This window comes from Quercus lobata, chromosome 5 (assembly GCF_001633185.2).
Source record: "Quercus lobata isolate SW786 chromosome 5, ValleyOak3.0 Primary Assembly, whole genome shotgun sequence".
NCBI classification, from domain to species: domain Eukaryota; kingdom Viridiplantae; phylum Streptophyta; class Magnoliopsida; order Fagales; family Fagaceae; genus Quercus; species Quercus lobata.
The window spans coordinates 43,937,870-43,962,057 of NC_044908.1; the positions used below are offsets into that span (position 1 = coordinate 43,937,870).

The 24,188-nt window shown below is 41.3% G+C and overlaps 1 protein-coding gene across 2 annotated transcripts in view; it reads left to right on the forward strand.

Annotated features, from left to right (window-relative positions):
- Positions 1-18,943, forward strand: part of LOC115992377 (GDSL esterase/lipase At5g45960-like) — a 33,380-nt gene extending 14,437 nt beyond the window's left edge. The window contains exons 4-6 of one of the 2 annotated variants that reach the window (XM_031116560.1): positions 896-1,166; positions 1,477-1,666; positions 18,817-18,943. In XM_031116560.1, coding sequence (XP_030972420.1) covers positions 896-1,166; positions 1,477-1,666; positions 18,817-18,898 — 543 coding nt within the window. In that variant the 3' untranslated portion in view covers positions 18,899-18,943. Of the gene's footprint in view, positions 1-895; positions 1,167-1,476; positions 1,667-3,107; positions 3,882-18,816 lie in introns of those variants that run through there. The other variant, XM_031116561.1, reaches the window with a different exon arrangement.
- The last annotated feature ends 5,245 nt before the right edge of the window (positions 18,944-24,188 follow it).

The following is a 24,188-nucleotide window of genomic DNA, read 5'->3' on the forward strand; positions in this document are numbered from 1 at the left end:
ATCCATATCCACTTATCCAGCTGAGTTGCCAAGTTAGACAAAATGATAAATGCTACTACGTTCACAATACTTTCATAACAAATTTTAAGTATTAGGTTGTTATTGACTATTACTAATGGACAAAAAATTAATTTCAATGATAGGTCAAAATTATAACTAGTAATAATTTAATATTTAAAATTTGTTATGAAAATGTTGTAACTGTAACACTTCTAAAAAAAATTGTATAGAAGAAACACTTTTAGTCACATATCCCATTCCCAAAAAAATAAAAATAAAACCACCAAAATTAGTTTTGGATGAATAAAATCATCCAAATTAATTCTAAGACTTCTAAAAGCAACCCGAGGAATTCATTGAATTTTTTAGGTAACAAATTTGTTAGAAAATTTCAAAAGAAAGCAAAACCCCATAAATAGGATATCAAGGATCTGTCATGAAGTCAATTATTTACTTCCTTTGTTCTTTCTCCTCATAGTACTATTTACATAAGTTAAATTATATTGCGTTTGGTATTCATGAACGCCTTTGAACTTTAAACTCTGGATCAGAGCAATTTATAATCATTTAAGGGCATACCCCAAAATGGAAAGAAAGAAGAAGCCACAACAAAGAATATCTAAGAAAAAGAAAGAACAAGAAAAGGAATGTATGGACATGATTGCTTTGAAAAATATGATTTGTAAAGTTTAAAACAAATTCTCTCTTACTTGGTACCACAGAGACACCAAAATCATCTAGAACAAGAAAGTCCAATAAAGCCCTTTCTACAAATTAAGGGTGTCAATTAAATGACAGATTTTATTCATTGAATTAAATGACAGATTTTAAGTCACAATCTGGAATATCCTATGTTATGCAAATCTGATGAGATATCTGTGTTTATGCTTTATAGGGTTTGTGGGATGAAGGGGCTCGAAAGATAGCGGTGTGTGGGCTACCTCCAATGGGCTGCTTGCCAATTGTTGACACCTTTTCTTCCAACAATACTTTCACCAATCGTAGTTGTATTGAACAGTATTCCTCTGTGGCAAGAGATTATAATCAAATGCTTCAAACTGAATTGGATGAGATGCAACAAAGTTCAGCAAATCATGGTGCCAAAATCTATTACGTTGACATATATGGACCGATGTTCGACATGGTTCAATACCCTGAAAAATATGGTGAGTGGATAGTTTTTTGGGTAACCCTAAAATTGACTATAATGTAGGTTCTAGTTAGTTCAACTGGTTAAATATCTTATTATAGAATAAAAGGTATGAAATTCGAACTCTAATTACACCAAAAATATATCAACTGGTGTTTTGACATGATAATAAAGAGTAATTATCATAAAACGAATGTCATAAGTTGAAATTCTACCGTATCTAAAAAAATTGGCCATTGAGGATTATGCCTAAATCTAACTTGAATTCTTTTTTTAGAACTTTAGTACAATCACAACTCACTGATCAGCTGTGATTTTTGTTGTAGGGTATGAAGAGGTTAATGTCGGATGTTGTGGATCTGGATATGTAGAAACATCAATTTTGTGTAATCAAGCTTCAACTGTATGCACTGATGCTTCTAAGTATGTATTTTGGGACGCAATACATCCTACTGAAATGGCATACAACGTTGTCTTTAAGGACATTCGTTCTACAATAGATCTCATCACCAGCGGGTAAGATTCAATGATCAATTGATCATTGCTTGCAAAGCAGAGATTGATTTAAACATATGATTATCACTTCCTAGTTCCTATATACTAAAGCTCAATATGAATATGTCCAGACAATAAAAAGGGTAAAATAAAAATATTCCAGCGGCCATCAATATCAGTGATCTTTGTTCAAAGAGCAAATTATGAAAGATTTCTTCTACCTTGCTTTCCGTAATGGATTGGTTTGATTTAATCTTACTCGAGTTTTTAATTTAATTTTTGGGAAAGGAAGTGCCATTACCTTTAAGATTAGAGATTAAATTCTATAAGGATGGGGTGTAAAACCCATGTTTTACACCATCCAATAAGTGACTATCATATCAGCATTTTACTTAAAATTCAATATATCTTATTACACCTAATAACATCTTGATAGATTCCCAATTTGGTTCGATTTAGATATGAGTATTAGAATTGATTAAGTGTGATTATGTTTATTCTTAAATATGTGATAAGATGATATGACATGTTGGGATTGAAGGGGTAAAACATGGGTTTTACACCATATCCTTATAGAATTTAATCTCTTAAGATTAATGGGAAAAATGAAGAAATTTCACACATTTTGTTCGTAACATAACCAATTATGTATATAATACAAGTAGTGTTAATAATTTATTCATATGAAAGTGATATTAGTCTAATCAATATTAATTTGCCACCTTAACTATTTGCGAAACGGATATGAAAATTTTAAGTAGTGTTATAGTAGACATTTACTACGGTACATAGGTCTTACAAATTTATATGTCATTTTTTAAATTATAAAACAATAAGGTCATGAAAATGTTAATTAAAACTACTATAAATTTTACTATAAAATATTTATAAATTAATATGCTAATGAATGTGATTGATGTACTTTAACAATTTAATAACTGAATGTTTGAAATAGTTTTTTTTTTTTTTTTTTTGGACATATCCATTTGTAAGTCTTATCATTTATTTGGTGAAATTTGTAGTATTTTGTTCATCAAAAAAAGAAATTCGTAGTATTTTTTATTTGGAATAAAACTTAGGTACAGTATTTTAGATTTAGTATATTAGGTTCTCAATTGAATTCAAACACTTAGTTGCATTCACCTATAAAACACAATTAGTATTATCTTTTCTAAGACCATCCTCATTAAAGGTGCTAAAAATGCTAAATGCTATTTTTTAGCATTTTTAGCACCTCAAATGATAAAAATTCACTTCCATCAAATATGCTAAATCTTAAAAGATTTAGCACCAAGCTATAGTGAGCTTGTATTAATACAAGCTCATTGTAGCTGGATTGTAAAAAAAAGAAAAAAAAAAAAAGGTTTTTTATTCCCCCAATAGATCTATTTCTTTTCTATCTCTCTTTCCTATCTCACTTCTCTCTTATCTCTCCGATGTTTCATGGTCTGTTGTGGTCTAGCGTTGTCTCTTCTTCCAAAACCTGATCTCTGCTCGTCACTGATCACTCTCGTTATCGATCACTACTTGTCACCGATTTCTGCCTGTCGTCGATCCCTACACGTCGCTGATCAGTAAAAGCTCTTTGTCTGCAACGTCGCAAGCTTGTCGGTGGATGGACCAGTGGTGGATGGGTATGGTTTGGATATGTATGGTTTGGATAGGTATGGTTTGTGGTTTTGGATGGGTATAGTTTTGTGGTGGACCGGTGGTGGTGGATGGGTATGGTTTGTGATTTAGTGGGTATCGGTGGTGCTTGGCGATGGTTTTGATAGAGTTGAGATCAGGGTGGTGGGTTTTGGCTGGGGTTGAGAACAGGGTGGGTGGTGGTGGGTTTTGTAGTGGCTGTTGGTATTGGGGTGAGGTTAGGTTGCGGTGGTAGGGTTTGGATTTGCAGTTATTTGTGGCATTGATGGTGGTTTTGGTGGATGGGTGAAGACATTGGATAGATTTTTTTTTTTTTTTTTTTGGTTGTTGTTTGTGGTTGTGATGGATCTGGCTGGTAGCTAGTGGTGGCGATGGTGGGTGGATGTGGTGATTGTGATATGGGTGGGTGGATATGGTGGCCAACGGCAATGGGTTGAGAAAGAAAGACACAGAGGAGAGAGAGACAGAGACAGAGAGAGGAAGAATAAAAAATGATAAAGAAAGAATATTTAAATGAAGTGTTAAAAAAATAGAAATTTTAATGTAAAGGATGTTGTAATAAAGTGATGTGTTATATGTTATAAAATTGATTTTTGAGATGGTAAATGCTAAATTTTTTAGAATGTTTGATGGGAATGCTCTGAGAACACCTAATTATATTAGGTTAAATTGGTTAATGCAACTAAGTATTTGAATTTAATTGAAAATTTTAATGTATTTTGCCTAAAATATTTTACTTAATTTTTTCATCTATTTATTTATTATGTTGTTAATGTTGCACTCATCATAATAATTATCAAATCATTTTATAAACATTTTGTAATAAAATTAATAGTAGTTTTAGAATTTTCTAACTCTTTGAAGAAAAAATTGCTAAAATACTATCAATTTTATTATAAAAATATTACAAAACTATCTTAACAAAAGGTGTGATTGATGTGGCTTTAATGATATAGTAAAGAAATACACTAATTCATCCAGAAAAAAGTAAATAAATACACCTGAATTACTTTTTATAAATTGTGACGCATGTAGGGGCCTTTTTTGTGTATTGTGCGTTGGGCTGGACTGCCTCCTGCGGTAATAGGCCCGAATGTTTCTGAGTAAAGGAGTTGGGGCCGGTCCAATTGTAACTCAACTTGGGCCGGTTTGTGCACAAACTTATGCCTTGTCTGCCAAGAGTAAGCTTACGACAAGCAGAACTGTTTCAGACGAGTTACGACAGGCAGATATAATAATAATAACCAAAACAGAGTATTCTGACTATTTAAATAAATGGCTATGTAATCCCTACTTATAAAGCATGAGTACAGTCATGATAATGTCATTCACAGAGAAAGTAAAGGAGAAAGAAAATAATACGAACTAATCAAATGGGCATAAATCAAGTTTTAAGTTTAGTCTGCCGAAGCAAAACCAAAGAGGGGAGAACGCCTCTTCTCAAAAGGGGTCCTTGTTACATTTTGGAAGAGAGCAGGATTTGAAGGGGGAGAGAGGGGAAACCGACCTACTGGTGCATGCTCCTTGAACTATATCTCTTTTTTCCTCAATTTTCTCTCTTTTTTTCTTTGTTTTCTTTCTTATCTTTTTTCTTTTCTTTTACTCTGCTTTTCTTTTTTTACTCCGTGAATACTCTGTTTTTCGGTCCTTCTTTCAGGGCACGGCAAAGGCCCTTTTATAGTGCCTGCTGTGACCAATCTTTTACCATTTTGCCCCTTAACCGCCTTTGTCTGGTCTGGGTGTACTTGTCGACCACCAAAGGTGTGTGACACTTACCCTCGCCAGACAAAGGCAGGTTTGTTTCATTCATCAGTCTACCATAGCACTTCTTTCCTGCCACGGTATAAATGCTTTCTCTCTCTTTCTCTCAAGACATGCACCCAACGGTTCCCCCTTAAACTTGCCTCTTTTGAGTGGTCTATCATCCTAGCAGGACGTACCTCCCAAAAGGGCTTGGACAGGAGCCGCAAAATAGATCTTTTCCCCTCTCCCCACCACCAAACCATATCCCCTTTACCTGTTACCTCTGACACATGGCCCTACCACGTCCTATATTGGCTGGGTACAGGCTGGTGGTGCTTGGGCCTTGCGCGTGCTTCCCTTTCAGATATGTCCAAGAGTCTGCCTGCTGCTCATGCGTTTGCCGTGATCTGGAGACTCTCCGTCTGTGTTTTCTGACCTTTTTATGTGGGCTTTTCTTTGGTTTCCCGTTCCATTCAAGAGTTGGGCTTTGTCTGGTGATGGGCCTTACATTTCTTTGGTCCACTCTTGATTTTCTTTATTTCTTGCAACGTTGAACTATTATTCCTGCTGGACCTCTTTTGGGCCAGCCGCTTGTTCCTTTTCTCAGTGGCCTGTCACGGGCACTGTTTTGCTTTTACTGATAGGCTCCTATGTCCCTTTGGGCTTTCCTTTGGGCATCCACGGCCCAATTTCTTTCTTTGGACTTCCTCAGCCCGTTTGCTAATTCCACACTCCCATGGGCTTCTTACTAACTTCATTGGGCTTCCCCGGCCCAATAACCTTATTCTTGTCCTTGGGGTTCATGGACCTGCCATAAACCCCTTACTCTCTTAGTTTGCATTGCCTTGGGCCTGCGACAGCCATTTCTCACTTTTCTACCTCATATACTGCCCATGGGATGCTATTTCTTTCTTTCCTGACTTCTTTGAGACCGCTTGCCTCTTCAAGTTCTATTTGTTTATTTGTTGGGTCTGTGATCTATTATTCCTACTGCTTGGGCCTAATGGGTTTTTGCTATCTATTTTGTCAATTCTTTGTTGCCCTCATTATTGGGCTTTCTTTCTATCTGCCTAGGCTTCCACAAATGGCCCTCAACATTTAGCCCCCTAAACATATGAAACGTTCTTGCGATTCATATGTGAATGAAAAGGAGTTTTTGCCCTTCTCTAATCTTTTTTCTTCTTCTCTTTTTTGCGGGTCTTTTTTTTTTAAGCTGTGGACCCCTTCTTATACATACACATATATATACATAAATATATATATATATATATATATATATATATTTATTTATATATTTTCCTTCCTGCCACGAACAGGGTTGTCTCTTCGAATTTCCCAATTTGGCAGTTATTTTCGAAACAGAGCCACCGCTTCATTAATTTCATCCCATTCTGATGGCTGACCCGTCACCTTCTTTCGTGCTATTATTAATGACCTGGGTATTTAAGGAAGAATCCTTCTGCACTTTAATCACAAACTCTTTCTTTTCCCAGAACACACACTCTCCGTCTCTTACTCTCCTTTTTCTTTTCAAGCACTCATACCCATTTTCTCCGACTAAGCCTTCTCACCATGTCGCCAGTGAAAAGCCAAGGCTCTTCCCGCCGCAAAGGGAAGGCGATTGCTTCCGATTCTCTCACCGTTCCTGATGTGGGTGAGGAGATGGAACGTTCCAATTCGGAGCGGTCCATTGAGGAAGAGACGCAACGCAACCCCAACAGTGAATGCGCTCCTTTAATCGACCCGTGGTACAAAGTCAATCCTCACTTCCCAAAAGTTCCTGGTGACTATGTACCGCCGCCGCCGGGCCGTGTATTGATTGCCCTTGTCCGGCGAAACCCCGACGTCTCTTGGGCTCCTTTAGCATCTTCGATCCCCGATCTGTCCATTCGTTAAGGTACCTCGCTTCCCGTACCCCTTCATTTTGAATTTGGGTCCGGCATAGCCTTGGGTTGGAAGGAATGGGTTGACAGTGAGCTTTCCGATATGGGCTTTATGGGTTTGTTGTAAAGAGCCGGCGTCTTGAAGGTTATAGTCTCATCTCGCTGCTTGTCGAATTTCCGGGACCTCTATAACCTCTGTCATTTGGTTCGGCGATGGTGTACCACCACCCACACCTTCTTTTTCTCGTGCGGCAAACTCACTGTGACCCTTGAAGATGTGGCTAACCAGTTGCTCCTGCCCATTCTTAGCGATGCCGATCCTGCCGCCCTAGGGCTTTCTTTGGAGGAAGAGGCCATTGAGGTTGAATTGAGGAAAAGGATGGCCGGAAACGTCAAGTTGTCATACTGGGTGAGTTCTTCCTCTAAGTTTTCTGTTGCTGCCCGCCGTGCAGCTTTTATTGCATTTTGACATTGCAAGTTTGTTTTTGGGTCCCACCCCCACTACGCCATAAAGCCTTTGTACTTTCGTTTGGCTATCAAAATATCTGCTGGGGTGAGCCTGCCACTGGCCCTTATGTTCCTAGGACATTTGTATGTTCAATTAGATATCCTCCGTAGTGATGAGAGTCAGGCTGGGTCCTACCACATTGTTATCTCTTCCGTTCACTGTACCATACTTCAGCAGCTGTTGTTTGAACGTTGTGCTCAGTACTTGACAAAGTGTAGATCCGCTCGGTTTGCCAGAGAGAAGTACCAGACATGTCCAAAAGTGATTACTGACTTTTGTGGTAGGTTTGAATCCGATTTTCCGCTTGCTTTTCGTTGGTCTGGTTTGAAGCCAATTGGCTATTCTGTGGTTGAATCTTTTGATGAGGGCGTCGGTTTCTCTTGAAGAGCCTATAGAAATTTGGGTGCAGATTACACTTGTGCGGATTCTACCATGGGTTCGTTTGTTGACACCATTGGGACCACTACCCCATTGGTTAGTTTTGATGAAACCGGGATCACCTATCTTGCTGCTACCAATGCCGGATGGCTGCCTTACCTAGCTAATGAAGGCAATAGGTTTGTTCACTATCCTGCCAACTGGGTGAGAAGGCAATTTGGGTTGGATCAAGATATCCCCGATGATATTTCTTTCCTCATGGAATCTCCTACTTCAGTCTGTCCTTTCCTGCGGCACACTGCCTTTGAGTTTTGGAGGCAGTGCTTCAACGTCGTTACAGTTCCCGGTTTGCTAAGGGAGGGTGTCTGTACTTTTCCCATGCACGGTTATTAGCACACAGTGATGGCTACATTGGTGGATGAGCTAGCGGGTAGCCGTGGCTTCTCCCTTATGCCTGCTGCTTCCTTCTAAGTCTGTTTTGGCGTATGCTAGAAAACAAAGCCTGTCAGCCATCTTTGAATGGGATGCAGAGAAGAAAGGATGGTTCTGGCACGCTGGCAACTATCCCCCTGGTTGGGAGAAAAAAGTTAAAGTAATAAACATCTCTGTACCGAGCAAGAAAGCTCCTGCCAAACCTAAGTCCACGGGCAAAAACAAGCCTGCCACCCCACTACCTCCTACAAGTGCTCCTTTGGCTAGCCGAACTCGTGGTAGCAAAAGGAAAACTACTCCTCACCCCGTATCTACCGCTGAACGGAGGGTAAGTTACTTCTCCCATTTTTTCTTCTTTGACAAAATTTCTTAACTTTCTTACGGTTAACTTGCTAATTTCCTCTGCCTTTTTCTTTCTAGTCCAAGCATAAGGAAGACTCGTCAGTTACCCACCCCATTTTGCTTGATGAGCTTGAATCTGAGGTAAGCCTCTCTTCTTCACTTTTTTTTTCTTTTTTGCACGCGCTCCCTTTGCCACGTGTCTTTTGTTTTTTGCTTAATAATTTTTTTTTTTTAGGAGGAGCCTGAGCCTCTATCCATATATCGCCCCACTGCCGAGGAGATTTTCGCCTCTATGGGTGTACCCATGGAAGGCTTTTTTGATGGGGCCAATGCAGTATTAGCAACACCTACTCCTTCTACTGCTGCATACAAGGCTCCTGCCAAAACTCCCACTCCTTCTGCCGAGCCGGTACCTAGAGAGGGTACTCATGTCGAAGGGGTTGGTGAGACTACACCTTTGCCTGCCGAGAGACCCACTCCTTCAGAGGGAGCCATTCCTCCTGCCGCTGTTCAAACCAAGATCACTTCTTCCGTTCTGCTGCTTGTGATTTCGACTAGTCCTTTTGCAGCTATCTCCCAGGCTGCAAAAGGCGGTGCCTCCCTTGTTGTTACTCCTTCCTCCATTCTCAGCTTCGCTACCCATGGTCTTGACACGGACTTATCCTTAGAGGGATCCGATGACATTCTTGAGGATCCTGATGATGCGCCCGTCCTGAAGAAGAGGATTTCCGATTCCGATGAAGAGGGGAGTGCTTCGCTCGAGCTTGACTTCATGGGTATGTATCTTTCCTCCCCTTCTTTTATTTATTTATTGTGTTTGTGTTTCACTTGCACACCTATCTCCCTGCTTGGAGAGACTTCTGAGGGGCCAGAAATTGCAGCAGGCGTGTGAATGACTGCTCCTGCCACACCCGTAGCGCCTATTCCTGCCACACCTTCAGCACCTGTTTCAGCCGTACCTACTACTCCTGCTTCTTCTGTGCCTGCAGTATTTGTTTCTGCTACACCCGCAGCCCCCATTCCTGGTAACTTTGGCAAGTTTCTTTTTTCTTTTTATTTCATCCTCTTTTTTTGTAAGTCTTCTCTTCCCATGTCATGGCTTCTCATTCTGGCTTGCGTTTCCTTTTTTATAGGTCCACTTCCTACTATCCCTTCTCAATTTGAGGCGAGTAGTAGTTCTGCCGCCGTTCCGGATGATGCTGTTACCTTCCTTGCCCGCTTTGATCAACCGGAGGTTAACGACCTTGGTTCGGGAGACTTCTGGGCTTCCGGTCCTCCTTACGTAGACTTTTATGGCTTTTGAGTCCCTGAGGACTGCGTTTCTCACTTAGTGATGATCTACAGCAGTCGTGGCAACTTCATGCAGGAGTTTCGTCTTGGCCGTTCTGCTAGGGAGCATTTCTTGAAAATGTTGGGGTGTGTGCTGAACGACATTGAGCATAACTTCATCAACTCTGTTTCTGCCGAGAGAATCCTGCAGTGGAGGGTCTTGATTCAAGAACTCATCAGTGTGGGTTTCGCCGTGGAGTTTGTTCTTGATCATCTACGTGAGGTTGCCCGAGCCTTTTTTATGAGGAGAGTTCAGCCAGCCTTGATGCCATAGATGCCTATATTGAGCTTTTGAAGAAAGAGGTGGCGGATTTGGAGGGTCGTCGTGAGCGTCTTCTTTCCGACGTTAGTGGGCCTAGTCGTTTTGGAGATAAGAGTCTCATTTTTGGACTTCATTGATGATGACGCGGTTCCCTTTCCTTTTTTCTGTTTCTCTGTTTTTGTTATGTCACACAGAACACTTATATGTTTCCTACGGTAGTTATTTGACGTGTGTTTGCCACAATTTGGGTTTGTAATGATGCTACACTTTGCTACTTTTTCTTTACTATTGCTATGACATGATGCTAATACTCTGTACTTTTTCATTGCATACTCATGAAAGCACGTTACAATTTCTTCTGTGACATAGTTACTTGGAGGAATAAAAAGAAAAAGTGAAGGAAATATAAACAAAAAACTAAAGAAAGGGACAACCTCATAACTTTCTTCTCTAAGCAAAATAACGCTTCAGCCATTTTCCATTGATGGGATCCATCAAGTCCTTGCCATCCATTTGAGTTAGGCGATAATACCCACTTTGATGTGCTTCCTTTATCACAAGGGGTCCCTCCCACTTTGGTGCAAATTTGGATGGTCTTGCCAGACCTCGCCTGACATAGTCTGCCACTTTTAACACTAGTTGTCCTTTCGTAAACACTCTTTCCTTGGTCATCCCGCCGTAGGCTTCAGTCATCTTTTACCTGTATCTTCGACTTTGTTCCTGGGCTTCTTCCCTCCTTTCATCAAGCTCTTCTAGGTCCTAGAACCTTTCTACCGCGAAGACTTCCCCCTCTTTTTCTTTTTTTCGCATCTGCATGACCTTTAGGGACGGTGTCATTATTTCTGCCGGACTCACTACTTCAGTTCCGTAGACTAAGGAAAAGGGTGAAAAGCCTGTGGCTGACTTTGGTGATTTTCTGTAAGCCCAGAGAGCATCTGGCAGGTGCATCGTCCATCCTCCCGTATACTCTTGGCTCATTTTGCTAATGATTTTTATGAGAGTTTTGTTTGTTGCCTCTGCCTGCCCATCCCTTTGAGGGTAATAAGGTGATGACCTATGGTGTTTGACTTGGTAGAACTCTAGCATTCTCCTTACATCACTGTTGACAAATGGTGTGCCGTTGTCACTGATGATCCTGTGGGGCACCCCAAACCTCACAATTATATTTTCTTTGATGAAGTTTGCCACTGCTCCCCCTGTAGCCTTGCGGAGTGGCACTGCTTCTGCCTACTTAGTAAAATATTCTGTAGCCACTAATATCCATATGTATCCACGTGATGGTGGGTTGACTAGCCCTACCAAATCTAGCCTCCAAGTGTGGAAGGGCCATGGGGTGACCATGCTGTGCAACCCTTGTAGATGGGTATGAATCAAGTTGGCTTGTACTTGACAACTATGACACTTTTTTTACAAATTCTACCGCATCTTTCTTCATGTTTGGCTAGTAGTAGCCCATCTGCAGCAGGCATCTGTAAAACTTTTTCTTCCCCTGATGTTCACCACATTCCCCTGAATGTACTTCTTTTATCATTTCTTTAGCCTCTTCAGGGCCCAAACACCTCAAAGGGTCTCCATCATATCATTTTTTAAAAAGGACCATGTTATGCAAGAAGTAACGTGTTGCCAACCTCTTAAGCTTGTACCTTTCACTGTGGCTTTGTGGCAGGACGCCTTCTGTTAGGTACTACATGAAAGGGCTTCTCCAATCCTCGCTGATGAACACAGCGTAACTTTCCTCCCTGTCTGTCGCAAGCTGGCAGGTCCCACACTGGATTTGGACTTGATCCGCGTCTTTACCCATGCTTTGCCAATAGAAGCCTGCTCTCTGAAGTCTGCGGTAAAGACTAACTTCCCCGCAAGACCCGCAAGTCTTGTTGTGTATTTCTTTCAATTTTCTCTGGGCTTCCTCCTGGCATCCTGCGGTACAACTCTTCTTTTACCAAGGCATAGTCTTTTAATATCTTCAATTCTGCTGCATCGTCTCCCTTCACCAAGGTTTCCTTTATGAGGGTTTGCCAATCCCCTTCGCCCTATTCCTCCCTGAACTTTTCCTTCAACACCTCAATGATGGATTCTTCCCTCTTGTTGACTTTTATATTAATGCTATTCCCTTTGAAGATTATTTGCGAACCCAATGTAGCTAACGCGTCCGCAAACCGATTTTCGTTTCTTGGAGCATGTTCTATTTTAAAGGTTGAGAATTTTTCTTCCATTCTTTGGACCATCACTCTGTACGGGGCTAGGCTAGGCTCCTTTAAGGAAAAGCTTCCTTTGGCCTGGCAGACAACTAAGTTCGAATCTCCCAGTACTCTCAAATGTTTGACTCCCATTTCGAGCGTTATGGCAAGCCCGGTTAGATAGGCCTCGTATTCCGCCATGTTGTTTGAACAGGGGAATTCCAACTTAAATGACAACGCCACTGCCTTGTCTTCTTCATGATATAGAACTACTCCCACCCCTCCGGAATGGGTAGTAGAAGACCCATCGAATTTCATTACCCACTGTTCCCTGACTTCTTCTGCTATAGTTACTTCCCCTGGAACTTCATCATCCAGTGGGAATTCTTCCTTTCCTGGAAACTGCGCCAATAAATCTGCTATAGCCTGACTTTTCACTGCCCTAGGTGTCCCCATTCTCAAGTCGTATTGCGATAACTGTAGCAACCAATGGGATATCTTGTCGGAGAGGATCGGCTGTTGTAACAGAGCTTTAATGGCATGGGACTTAGTCATCAGCCATACTTCATAGGCCAAGAAATAGTGATGCAACCTCTGCGAAGCATATACAATGGCTAGGCATGCTCTCTCTGCCCTTGGGTAACAAGTTTCTGCATCTTTTAAGGTGCGACTGATGTAGTATATTGGCTGCTCGATACCACCTCCATCTTCCTGAGTGATTAGTGCGCCGATGGTGTACGAGTTGGTGGCCAGATAGAGTAGCAGTGGTCTTTTATGAATAGGGGCCTACACCGAGGGGAGGTTCATCATTATCTGCTGTAGCCTTTTGAAGACCGTCTGCTGCGCTTCCCCCCATTCAAAACTTTGCCCCTTCTTAAGCAACTTGGTGAAGGCAGAGGTGATTGATGCCAACCTAGGGATGAATCTCCGGATATATGAGACTTTTCCTAAGAAGCTCTTCAATTCTTTTACTGTGGTCGGAGGTCTCATAGTTGCTATGACCGTGGCTTTGGCCAGATCCACGTCTATGCCTCTGCTGTGAACCAGGAAACCTAAAAATTTCCTAGAGGACACTCCGAATGCGCATTTAAGGGGATTCATTCTTAACTTGAAAGCTCTGCATCTTTCAAATACTTTTTTTAATACTCAAAAGTGTTCTTCTCTCCTCCTTGACTTAACCACTATGTCATCCACATAGTCTTCTAGCTCCTGGTGCATCATGTCGTGAAATATGGCCATCATTGCTCGTTGATAAGTTGCACCTGCATTCTTTAACCCGAAGGGCATCACAGTATAGTAAAAATTGTCCATGGGTGTTCTGAAAGCAATTTTCTCTGCATCCTTTGGTGCCATCTTGATCTGATTATACCCGCTGAAGCCGTCCATGAATGAGAACATGGCGTTTCCTGCTGCGGAATCTATTAGTAAATCCATGTTCGACAATGGGAATTCGTCCTTTGGACAAGTTTTGTTGAGATTTCTGAAATCTACATAGCATCTTATCTGGCCGTTCTTCTTCTTTACTGGTATTATGTTGGATAGCCAGCAAGGATGCTGGATAAGCTTGATGAATCCTGCGGCTAGCAACTTCTGCACTTTTTTGACTATCTGCCCTTCTATTTTTGTGTGAAATATCCTGGCAGGCTGGGCCACCGGCTTGGCCTCTGGCTCTACATTCAATGTATGTACAACAAGCCCGGGATCGAGTCCTGGCATTTCATTGTAATCCCAAGCAAAAACGTTTTTGAATTCTTTCAACAACAGTATGAGTTCTGATTTCTCCTTTTCTGTCAGGCTTGCACTAATTGAGATAGGCCTTGGTTCTCGCGAATCAGACCCTAAGTCAACTTCTTCCAACTCTTCCTCTGCCATAACCTGGATGTCCTTTTCTGCCGCAACTGCCTCATCCTTCTCTTCTTCTTTTCCCAAACTTCCTTCAGCAACGCAACACACCAAACTCTTGTGTTGCCCTTTTTGGGTGGGACCCACTTGCATCTCACTCGTGGGCCCCACACACTTTCATAATTTATACACAATCCTGCCATCAAAGCCTCGAACCTTGATGCACTGAGGTATCTCGTCTAGCTCTGCGACAGGCGCTTTTTTTCGTTTCTTCTTTCGTGCCAGTAGCTCTCTTAAGTCGGGTTTTGGGTCATCTTGAACATCTTCCCACCTAGGCACAAAGGTGCCTTGTGGCTTTGAAACCGAATTTTCCCCAGATGGAGCCCATTGGTCATAAAACATGGTTTCCACCAAGTGGGCTTCTGCCTGCTCGAATGGCGAGGGGTTTGCAGCTATGCGTATCATCCTGTCATTCAATCTTCCTTTCACACATTGGTGGTAGGTGGATGGGACTAGTCGGTGTTTGTGTAACCAGGGTCTCCCCAAAAGCACATGGTAAGATACTTTCGTTCTGACCACATGGAAACGAGCTAAAGAGGCTATAGGGCCTACTTTCAACCATAACTGAATGTGGCCTGTGGTGTACTCACCTCTTCCACCGAACCCCGTTACTTCCATCGGGCACCCTTGGATCTTTTTCTCTGAAATTCTTGTTGCTTGCAAGGTGCTCAACGGAATGAGGTTTACGGAAGCACCCGTATCCACCAGGGCCCTCTTGATGGGGATTTGATTTATAGATGCTACTAAATAGAGAGGCCTCCTATGATCTGGGTGCCCCACCTCCATATCCTCACTGTTGAAGGTGATTTCTATTGATTCCTGCAGGAGGGCCCTGTCTTCTGACATTTCTACCGACAGGCACTCCACCCCTGCCCCGGAGGCGATGCTTACCAAAGCCTCCGTGGCTATTTTTCTTTCTTTTGCTGTAAGTCCCAACTGGTCAAATAGGTTCTTGAACTTGGCATTCTGCTAAAGAGTGGTAATCGCCGCGGCAGGCAAGGCCAAGTTTTCTTCCTCGTCTTCTCCCAGGTCTGCACATATCACCACTGCTGCTACACCCTTTCCCTTTTGGTTTGGGAGTGGGTTCCTTTGGACTTCCTGCTGGGTTAGCTCTAATGTGCTCTCTTTAATCCTGCGGTGCACCAGCCTGTGGAGCGCCCAACATTCTGTGGTGGGATGTTGTACATAGTTATGCAAGCGGCAGAAGCGAGGATCCCTCCTTTCTTCCTTCGTGGGCTCTCTAGAAACTTGGTTGGGTTTAAAGATCCCGTCCGCTATCCATTTGTCGAGTAACACATCCAGCTCCTTAGGGGTACATGGTAAGGGTGGGGGCGTATCATACTCCCTTCCCTCTGTTTTCCTTCTCTGATTTCCAGTGGACATCGCCATAGCCTGCGGGGCGTTTCTCTTGTCTGAACTGGGTTTCACGGACTGAGCCATCTTTCTAGCTTTCTGCAATAGCTATGCAAACTGGGAAATCTTCAGATTCTCCAGGACAGCTCTGAATTCCCGAATCATATTGGTCATGCACATTTCTACTAATGTCCTTTCTTCACAGTGGTCGTAGTAATCAAGTGCTATGTCCCTGAACCGTTTGATGTATTCCATCAGATCCTCTCCATTCCTTTGCTTGGTCACTTGTAGAGTTGCAAGCGTTACCGTTTCTTCCTCGTGAAAGTATTTAGTGCAAAATACATCCACCATGTCATCCCAGGTTGGGATTGATCCTGGTTTTAAGCCAATGTAACAGGTGTATGCCCGGTCGCATAGTGACTTTGAAAAATCCCGCAGACATAAGTCCTTATCTGCTGCGTAAGGGCCAAGGGTGTCAATAAATTTACTCACGTGCTCTACTGCACTTCCCTTCCTGCCATCGTACTGGGCAAAGGCCCTTGGTTCATACCTCTCGGGGTACAGTTTGCTGAGTACTTTTAGAGGATAGGGAGGTCTTCGTGCGTAAAACCTCTCCTTTGGTGTTCTGGCTCTCTCTTGCTCCAAGAGAGCCGCTACTTCAGCCATGGTAATGAAACGCTGTTCTGCGTTCTGTGGGACACCTCCTGCCAGTGTCTCTTCTCTGTCTGCCGTATGATCCGGGTCATGCTGGCTGCCTTTCTCTTTTGTTTTGTTTGCCTTCAGTTGACGGATCTCTTCCATCATTTATTTCTGCGAGTGCTGTAATGATTGCAATACTTCGATGAAGGTGTTGACATTGTCCGCGGGGACTCTTGTCTGAGGCTGAGGATCAGTCCCTGTTCTGTTGGCACCTTCTGTTTGGTTAAGTTGTTGTTGGTGAGGCGTTGTTGGCCTGGATTTTGCTTGTGAGGGTACGACACTCATATTCCGTGTCATCTTGAACTTTGGTGGCATCGTTTACGAGGGGCTCTGTTTTCTTTTCTTTTCCTTTTCCCCTGTCTGCTTCCTAACTCCCCAGTGGAGTCGCCAATTTAATGTAGGGGTCTTTTTTGTGTATTGTGTGTTGGGCTGGGCTGCCTCCTGTGGTAATGGGCCCGAATGTTTCTGAGTAAGGGAGTTGGGGCCGGTCCAATTGTAATTCAACTTGGGTCGGTTTGTGCACAAACTTATGCTTTGTCTGCCAGGAGTAAGCTTATGACAAGCAGAACTGTTTTAGACGAGTTACGGTAGGCAGATATAATAATAATAACCAAAACAGAGTATTCTGACTATTTAAATAAATGGTTATGTAATCCCTACTTATAAAGCATGATTACAGTCATCATAATGTCATTCACAGAGAAAGTAAAGGAAAAAGAAAATAATACGAACTAATCAAATGGGCATAAATTAAGTTTTAAGTTTAGTCTGCCGAAGCAAAACCAAAGAGGGGAGAACGCCTCTTCTCAATGCAAATAATCTCCTAGGAAAAGATCCTGCCGTGGGGATTAATGGCTTTGAGGGAGTTAGACCTGAATGGTTATTGCCCAAAAGAGGTCCTTGTTTCGTTTTGGAAGAGAGCAGGATTTGAAGGGGAAGAGAGGGGAAACCGACCTACTGGTGCATGCCCCTTGAACTCTCTCTCTTTTTTCCTTAATTTCCTCTCTTTTTTTCTCTGTTTTCGTTCTTATCTTTTTTCTTTTCTTTTACTCTGTTTTTCTTTTTTTACTCCGTGAATACTCTATTTTTCGGTCCTTTTTTCAGGACACGGCAAGGGCCCTTTTATAGTGCCTGCCATGACCAATCTTTTACCATTTTGCCCCTTAACCGCTTTTGTCTGGTCTGAGCATACTTGCCGACTACCAAAGGTGTGTGACACTTACCCTCGCTAGACAAAGGTAGGTTTGTTTCATTCCTCAGTCTATTGTAGCACTTCTTTCCTGCCACGGTATAAATGCTTTCTCTCTCTTTCCCTTAAGGCATGCACCCAACGGTTCTCCCTTAAACTTGCCTCTTTTTGGTGGTCTATCATCCTAGCAGGATGTACCTTCTAAAAGGGCTTGGGCAGGAGCCGCAAAATAGATCTTTTCCCCTCTCCCCACCACCAAACCATACCCCCTTTACCTCTTACCTTTGGCCCATGACCCCACCACGTCCTATATTAGCTAGGTACAGGCTGGTGGTGCCTGGGCCTTGCGCGTGCTTCCCTTTCAGATATGTCCAAAAGTCTGCCTGTTGCTCATGCGTTTGCCGTGATCTGGAGACTCTCTGTCTATGTTTTCTGACCTTTTTATGTGGGCTTTTCTTTGGTTTCCCGTTCCATTCAAGAGTTGGGTTTTGTCTTGTGATGGGTCTTACATTTCTTTGGTCCACTTTTGATTTTCTTTATTTCTTGCAACATTGAACTGTTATTCCTACCGTAATAACTTAATCCTGCTGGACCTCTTTTGGGCCAGTTGCTTGTTCCTTTTCTCAATGGCCTGTCACGGGCACTGTTTTGCTTTTACTGATGGGATCCTATGTCCCTTTGGGCTTTCCTTTGGGCATCCACGGTCCGATTGCTTTCTTTGGGTTTCCTCGGCCCGTTTGCTAATTCCACACTCCCATGAGCTTCTTACTAACTTCATTGGGCTTCCCCGGCCTAATAACCTTATTCTTGTCATTGGGGTTCATGGGCCTGCCATAAACCCCTTACTCTTTTAGTTTGCATTGCCTTGGGCCTGCGGCGGCCCTATCTCGCTTTTCTACCTCATATACTGCCCATGTTGGGCCTGTGGCGACCCTATCTCGCTTTTCTACCTTATATACTGCCCATGTGATGCTATTTCTTTCTTTCCTGACTTCTTTGAGCCCGCTTGCCTCTTCAAAACACATTTGTTTATTTGTTGGGCCTGTGATCCATTATTTCTGCCGTTTAGGCCTAATGGGTTTTTGCTGTCTATTTTGTCAATTTTTTGTTGCCCTCATTATTGGGCTTTCTTTCTGTCTGCCTGGGCTTCCACAAATGGCCCTCAACAACGCATAAAAAATCTCTAAAACTTATGTAATAAAATTTATAATAACCCTATTTTTTAAAAACGAAAGTAACTTATTGATTATTAAAGCCAACAGTCAAGGAATAAAACAAGGTCCCGTCTCTCCCATATATGGACTTATCATTTCATTAATCTCTGCAGCATACTTTCCCCATGGCCGCCTCCTCACACCCCGGTAGTGACGTGTAGCCACCTTCTCTACTCTTACATTAGTCTCCGGTAAGCACGAGTCTGTTGCAGAATTGCTTTCCAGCTTGTCATTACTCGACTGTTGCATATTGGTTGCAGGGCTAATGCCATCAAGAAGCTCTTCCCAGGCCTCGGCTCCCATTGATATCCACCTTCCAAGACTTGGTAAACGTTGTAGAACTTTCATCGACCTGTCTTTCCCATCAAGACTAGGCAGTTCATCCCAGGAATTGGAAATTTCTGATGTATCTTTTGTTCCTTCACCTGCTCCATCCCCACCAATAAAGCTTGCCCACACGTTCTCTAACATTGCTCCAGATGCCGCATAATCTTCACCATTTTCAGCCATATTGCCAATTACAAACTCTTTTATCTCCAAAAGTCACATAAAAATATAGAAGAGGGGAGAGGGAAGATTTGGAGTTGAGAAATATAAAGCATTAGAGCTAGACGCGTAATTTGAACACCTCAGACTCAGCAATGCTTTATCCTACTTTCAACAAAGGGAATCCAGTTGGAAACTTATGGTTTCATCCACTGACTGCTTAAATCAAGGAGGATATTAGGATTAAAACACCATGAAAATAGCTCAGGCTGTATATTAAATGGCTCCCATGTTGACTTGTGTGGTTGGTCTAATCATTTGTATAGATACTATGTACTTCGTATGTCATATTGGAAAACCTTCCTACAATTCATGATTAATTGCATAAGAAACAGAGAAGCAGAAGAATTGAAAGCTGGCTAGAGTATAATTTACATTTTTATAATTGCCTTTGCGTGGTGCACATATATTTTGGCATGTTTGTACTATACCTCATTAGTCATACCTTCGTCACAAGTCTGCCTGTATACACCTTCAGATACATATTATAATATTGTTCTTTGTATCCCTAATAATTAGAAAAAGCAACTGTGGCCAATGGCTTTATGGCCTAATGGCATATGCAATCCATGTGTGTTATTACTATCCTCTGCATTTAAAATGAATTTACATTTTATAATTCAAATTAAATATTACAAATTTAACAGTACATCTAGTGCCATATCATTTGGGTCATTGTGATTGAACTCAGAGATAAAATATTAAGCTTGAAATGGACTGTACATTGACTTTGTACATATTATAATTTTGTATTCTTAGAATAATGGAAGTAAGGCTACGTTTGTTTCGGCTGAAAATGGATTTGGGAAAACAATTTACACCCTACCGTGTGTTTGGTTGCGCATGGAAAATTTGGTCAAACGGAAAATCATTTCCATTGATTCTAAAATACCCACCCCACACCCGTAAATCATTTTACACTTTCATTTTACCCTCAAATCATTTCCACTATCTTTAGAAAATTTCTCTCCTCACACACGCCAAGCCCAAGTCGAAGGACGGAGAGAGCTATCGTCGATGAAGCCCAGATCCAGTCCCTGACCCACGGCCCTGCCGGTCTAATCGCACCACTCAAACCCATTGCCGATCCGATCGCGCCACCTCAGCTTCTCCATCATGCCCAAACCCATCTCCGATGAACCCAGCTAAACCCACCCCGATTTCACCACATTCCAATCCTCGACCCACGGCCTCACCGTCGTGCTTGCAAGCCCCTCTGCCGGTTAAGGTAGTTTCCCATCTACTTCACTTTCGTCCTCTCTCTCACTCATCAGACCCATCCTTCTTCCACCCACGTCGTCGCTGTCTTAATTTTTTTTTTTTTTTAATTGTAAATAACATTTTTGCTTAGGTTTTGGAGGATTGGTGGTTGGGGTGATTCATGGGTTTCAGTGGTGGTGGGTTGGGGGTGAGTTTAAGTGTTGATGGTAGTCGATTAGGGGTGGTGGATCGTTGGCTATGGTGGTTTGTGGGTTTCAATGGTGGTGGATTATGGGTTTTGGTAGATGGTTTTGATATTGATTTTGAGATTAATGGGTTTTGATTTTGATTATAATTTTTCAGATTAATTGGTTATGTGGTGAATGATGGTGGCTAGGTTTGGAAGCTGAGAAAATGTGAAAAATTTGTAAGAAAATAGCATTTTCAGAATGTTACCAAACACCGGAAATTGTTTTCTGGACTATTTTCCATTGCAGAACCAAACGCTCGGATTTCATTTTCCTTACGAGAAAACAATTTCCCCTGAAATCATTTTACGCTTGGAATTGACTTTCCGTTGAACCAAACGCAACCTAAAACGGTATTAATGCAGGGGGCAGATTGTAAGAATTCAAATATTTAAGGGATTAGTAGAAATATAGCAGAAAATAAGTGTTTGTGTGTAAATTGTAAACTGCGTTGACCAGTTGTTGAAGTTATTGATTTTACAAGGATAATGCTTGTGTGAAAAAGTATGGTAACGTTGTCTGTATTTTTTAGAAATATGTGTGGGTGAAAAAATGTGTAAAAATACGTGTAATGTTGTTTAAAAACTGAAAATATGTGTTTAAACACATGTACCAAACGTGCCCTAAGAACTTCGTTGTTTCTTTGAAAATACATTTAAGAAGAAGAAGGGCATATTTTAAATTCTTGTTCAAATATAGATCCTAATTTTAAAAACCACCCTTTTCATACACTCCTTTCCTCTAAACTGAAACTACTTACTATTCAAAGAAATGTTCACATTTCTCCAAGTTTCAACATTTTCTTTTACTTTTTCCTCATCTTTTTGAATAGCCTTCTTTTTTCTTTTTCTTTTTCTTTTTTATGCTGAAAGAATCTTCTGAATAACCAAGTGGAGGCAAGGGGGTTTTCTAGTACATGTTTGAAGCTCACCATGGTAAAAAGGTGCAAAGGGAAAACCAGTTTCATTTTAGACCACTCCATATTGCCACCTTTTATGCATGGTAAACAGAAATTAAAAATAATAATAATAATTATGCCCATATAATTAAACTGACCCAAATAATTAGGTACCGTAAACCAGTATGCTTGGTAACCATATTATTAGGCCGGCCATTTCTTGAGGCCCAAGAATGTTTTGGATGACGAAATCTGAATAGCTGGGAATACAATTTAATTAGAAGCCGCACGCGTCACCATAAAATATTAACAAGAGAAAAAATTTAAAACGACACAAAAGAAGAAGTTTATGTGCTTAACATCAAAGCAAGAGATAATACATAGATGCGGTGATATGACTTTAATATATCAAAAGAGAAGAAACCTTTTCTTTTTTTTTCCCCCCTTAGGGTAAGTCAAATGAGAAGGAATTTAATTAAAGTGATTGAGCAAGAACTTGAAAACTCTGGGTGCATTTGACTTCTAATGGGCATGTTGGAAATGTGCTTGATGGAATAATGGCCGACGGGTTTGATTTTGATAATTCTCTCTTTTACGTCCTTGATAGTATAAAAATTAGGCCAGGCAAATGGGTTAGGCCGGGTCAACTTAGGTGACTCATTTTTTTTTTATGTGATTTTAAAAAATATATATATGTATTTCAAACTTAATAAGTCATGCAACAAATTATTACCAAAAACAAAAAACTAAACTTCTAACCACCACACTTGGTACGGAAAAGGCACAATTTTTTTAACAAATTCCAACACTTAGTTCAAATCCACCAATAAAACTCAAAAAAACCAATTAAATATATATATATATATATATATATATTCAAAGTTTACACAATTCAAATTCAAAGTTCACTAATGATATCATAACTATAAAATAACAAACAAAAATTCAATATCAGAAATTTGATGTCATTGACCATTTCAAGTTATCATATTTCTTACGTGCACCTGTTCATGTTACATGTAAAATAAAAACAAAGTAAATGTAACATATTAGATAAATAAGAATAATTAAGTAAATATTTAAAATGAAATGCACCTTAATCTACTCAATGTTAGTAGTAGATCCAACACTAGAAATCTTCATACTTGTAAATAACAGCTCAAGTTGGCAAGTAGCTTCATTAATTAGTTTACACAGAGAGAGATATGAAAAATTACCCTCACTATGGTCCGTGGCCAAATAACTTAAGCATGAAAGGAAATAACTTAAGTCCGCTACCGTCTGCATGCTTAGTAAGGTAGTGGTTGGTTACTTGGATAGCTTTAGTGTTTCATTGTTTTAGTTTTTAATTTTAATTTTAATTTTTTTTTTTAAAATGGTGAGGCGAGCACATTATATATATATATATATATATTTTTTTTTTTTTTTGAGAAACAGGTAAGGAATTTTAATTAAAGCAAATCAAACTGAAAAACATCCTCCAAATCACGTAGTAGATCTTCTAACCACACATCAAAATCTGCAAGTGCAACTGCTCTGCGGGCAAGGGCACGAGCAAGCTTATTGCCCTCCCTCTTGGCATGACAAAAACTACAATTAATATTAGACACTAAACAATGAATATCAGCAATAACATTTCAAAACATAGTCCTGGAAGACTTGGTTGCAAAAGAGCTTGGATAACCCACAAGGAATCACCCTTCACCTCCACGGATTGAAGACACAGCTCCTTGGCAAAGACAACAACTCTTCTGGCAACTAAAGCTTCCACCATGTCCACAGAACCTGGATGCCTAATTTTCTAGCTCAACGCACCAATGGTCAACCCCGTCGAGTCCTTGATAACCACCCCAAGACCTGCACAAGCCTGCTCCTTAAACAAAGCCCCGTCAAATTTAACTTTAAATAAAATAGAGGCAGGCAGTTTCCACCAAGTATCCCCACTTCGAGCAACCATCCGAGGGATCTTTTTATGCACATCATGGAACTCCTTTAGCAAATCAGAGGCCTGATGACACACCTCATCAATACCCCACACCTTCTGTCTCTCCCGAACCCTGTACCGATGCTCCTAAATACTCCACGCAACCATGGCGAAGAGCTCCACCAGCTTGGATGAAACTTCCCCACACAGAAAGTGAAAAACATATTCAAATGTGGAAAACTTCTTCGAACGCAGAAAGGAAAAACGCTGATTAGACATCCAAATGGACTTAACTGAATCACATAACCACATAGCATGGATACTATCTTCATTTAAGTCATGACACTGCTCACAAAGACCTTCAGCCATCACTTGCTGCTTGAACAAATTAAGCTTGGTAGGCAGTGCCTCTCAGACAGCTCTCCATAAAAAATGTCGAACTTTCTGAGGCACCCAGAGTTTCCAAATGCCATGCTACAGCCTTTACCCTCCTCCACAGACGAAGAAACACCTCGGGGACTCCTTAGCATCAAAGACATTACTAAACCAAAAATATTTAGCCCGGAAAACCTTATACACCAAGGAATTTCTGTCATGGAACAAACGCCAAACTTGCTTTCCCAACATAGCATCATTAAACATCCGAAGATCCCTAAACCCCAAGCCTCC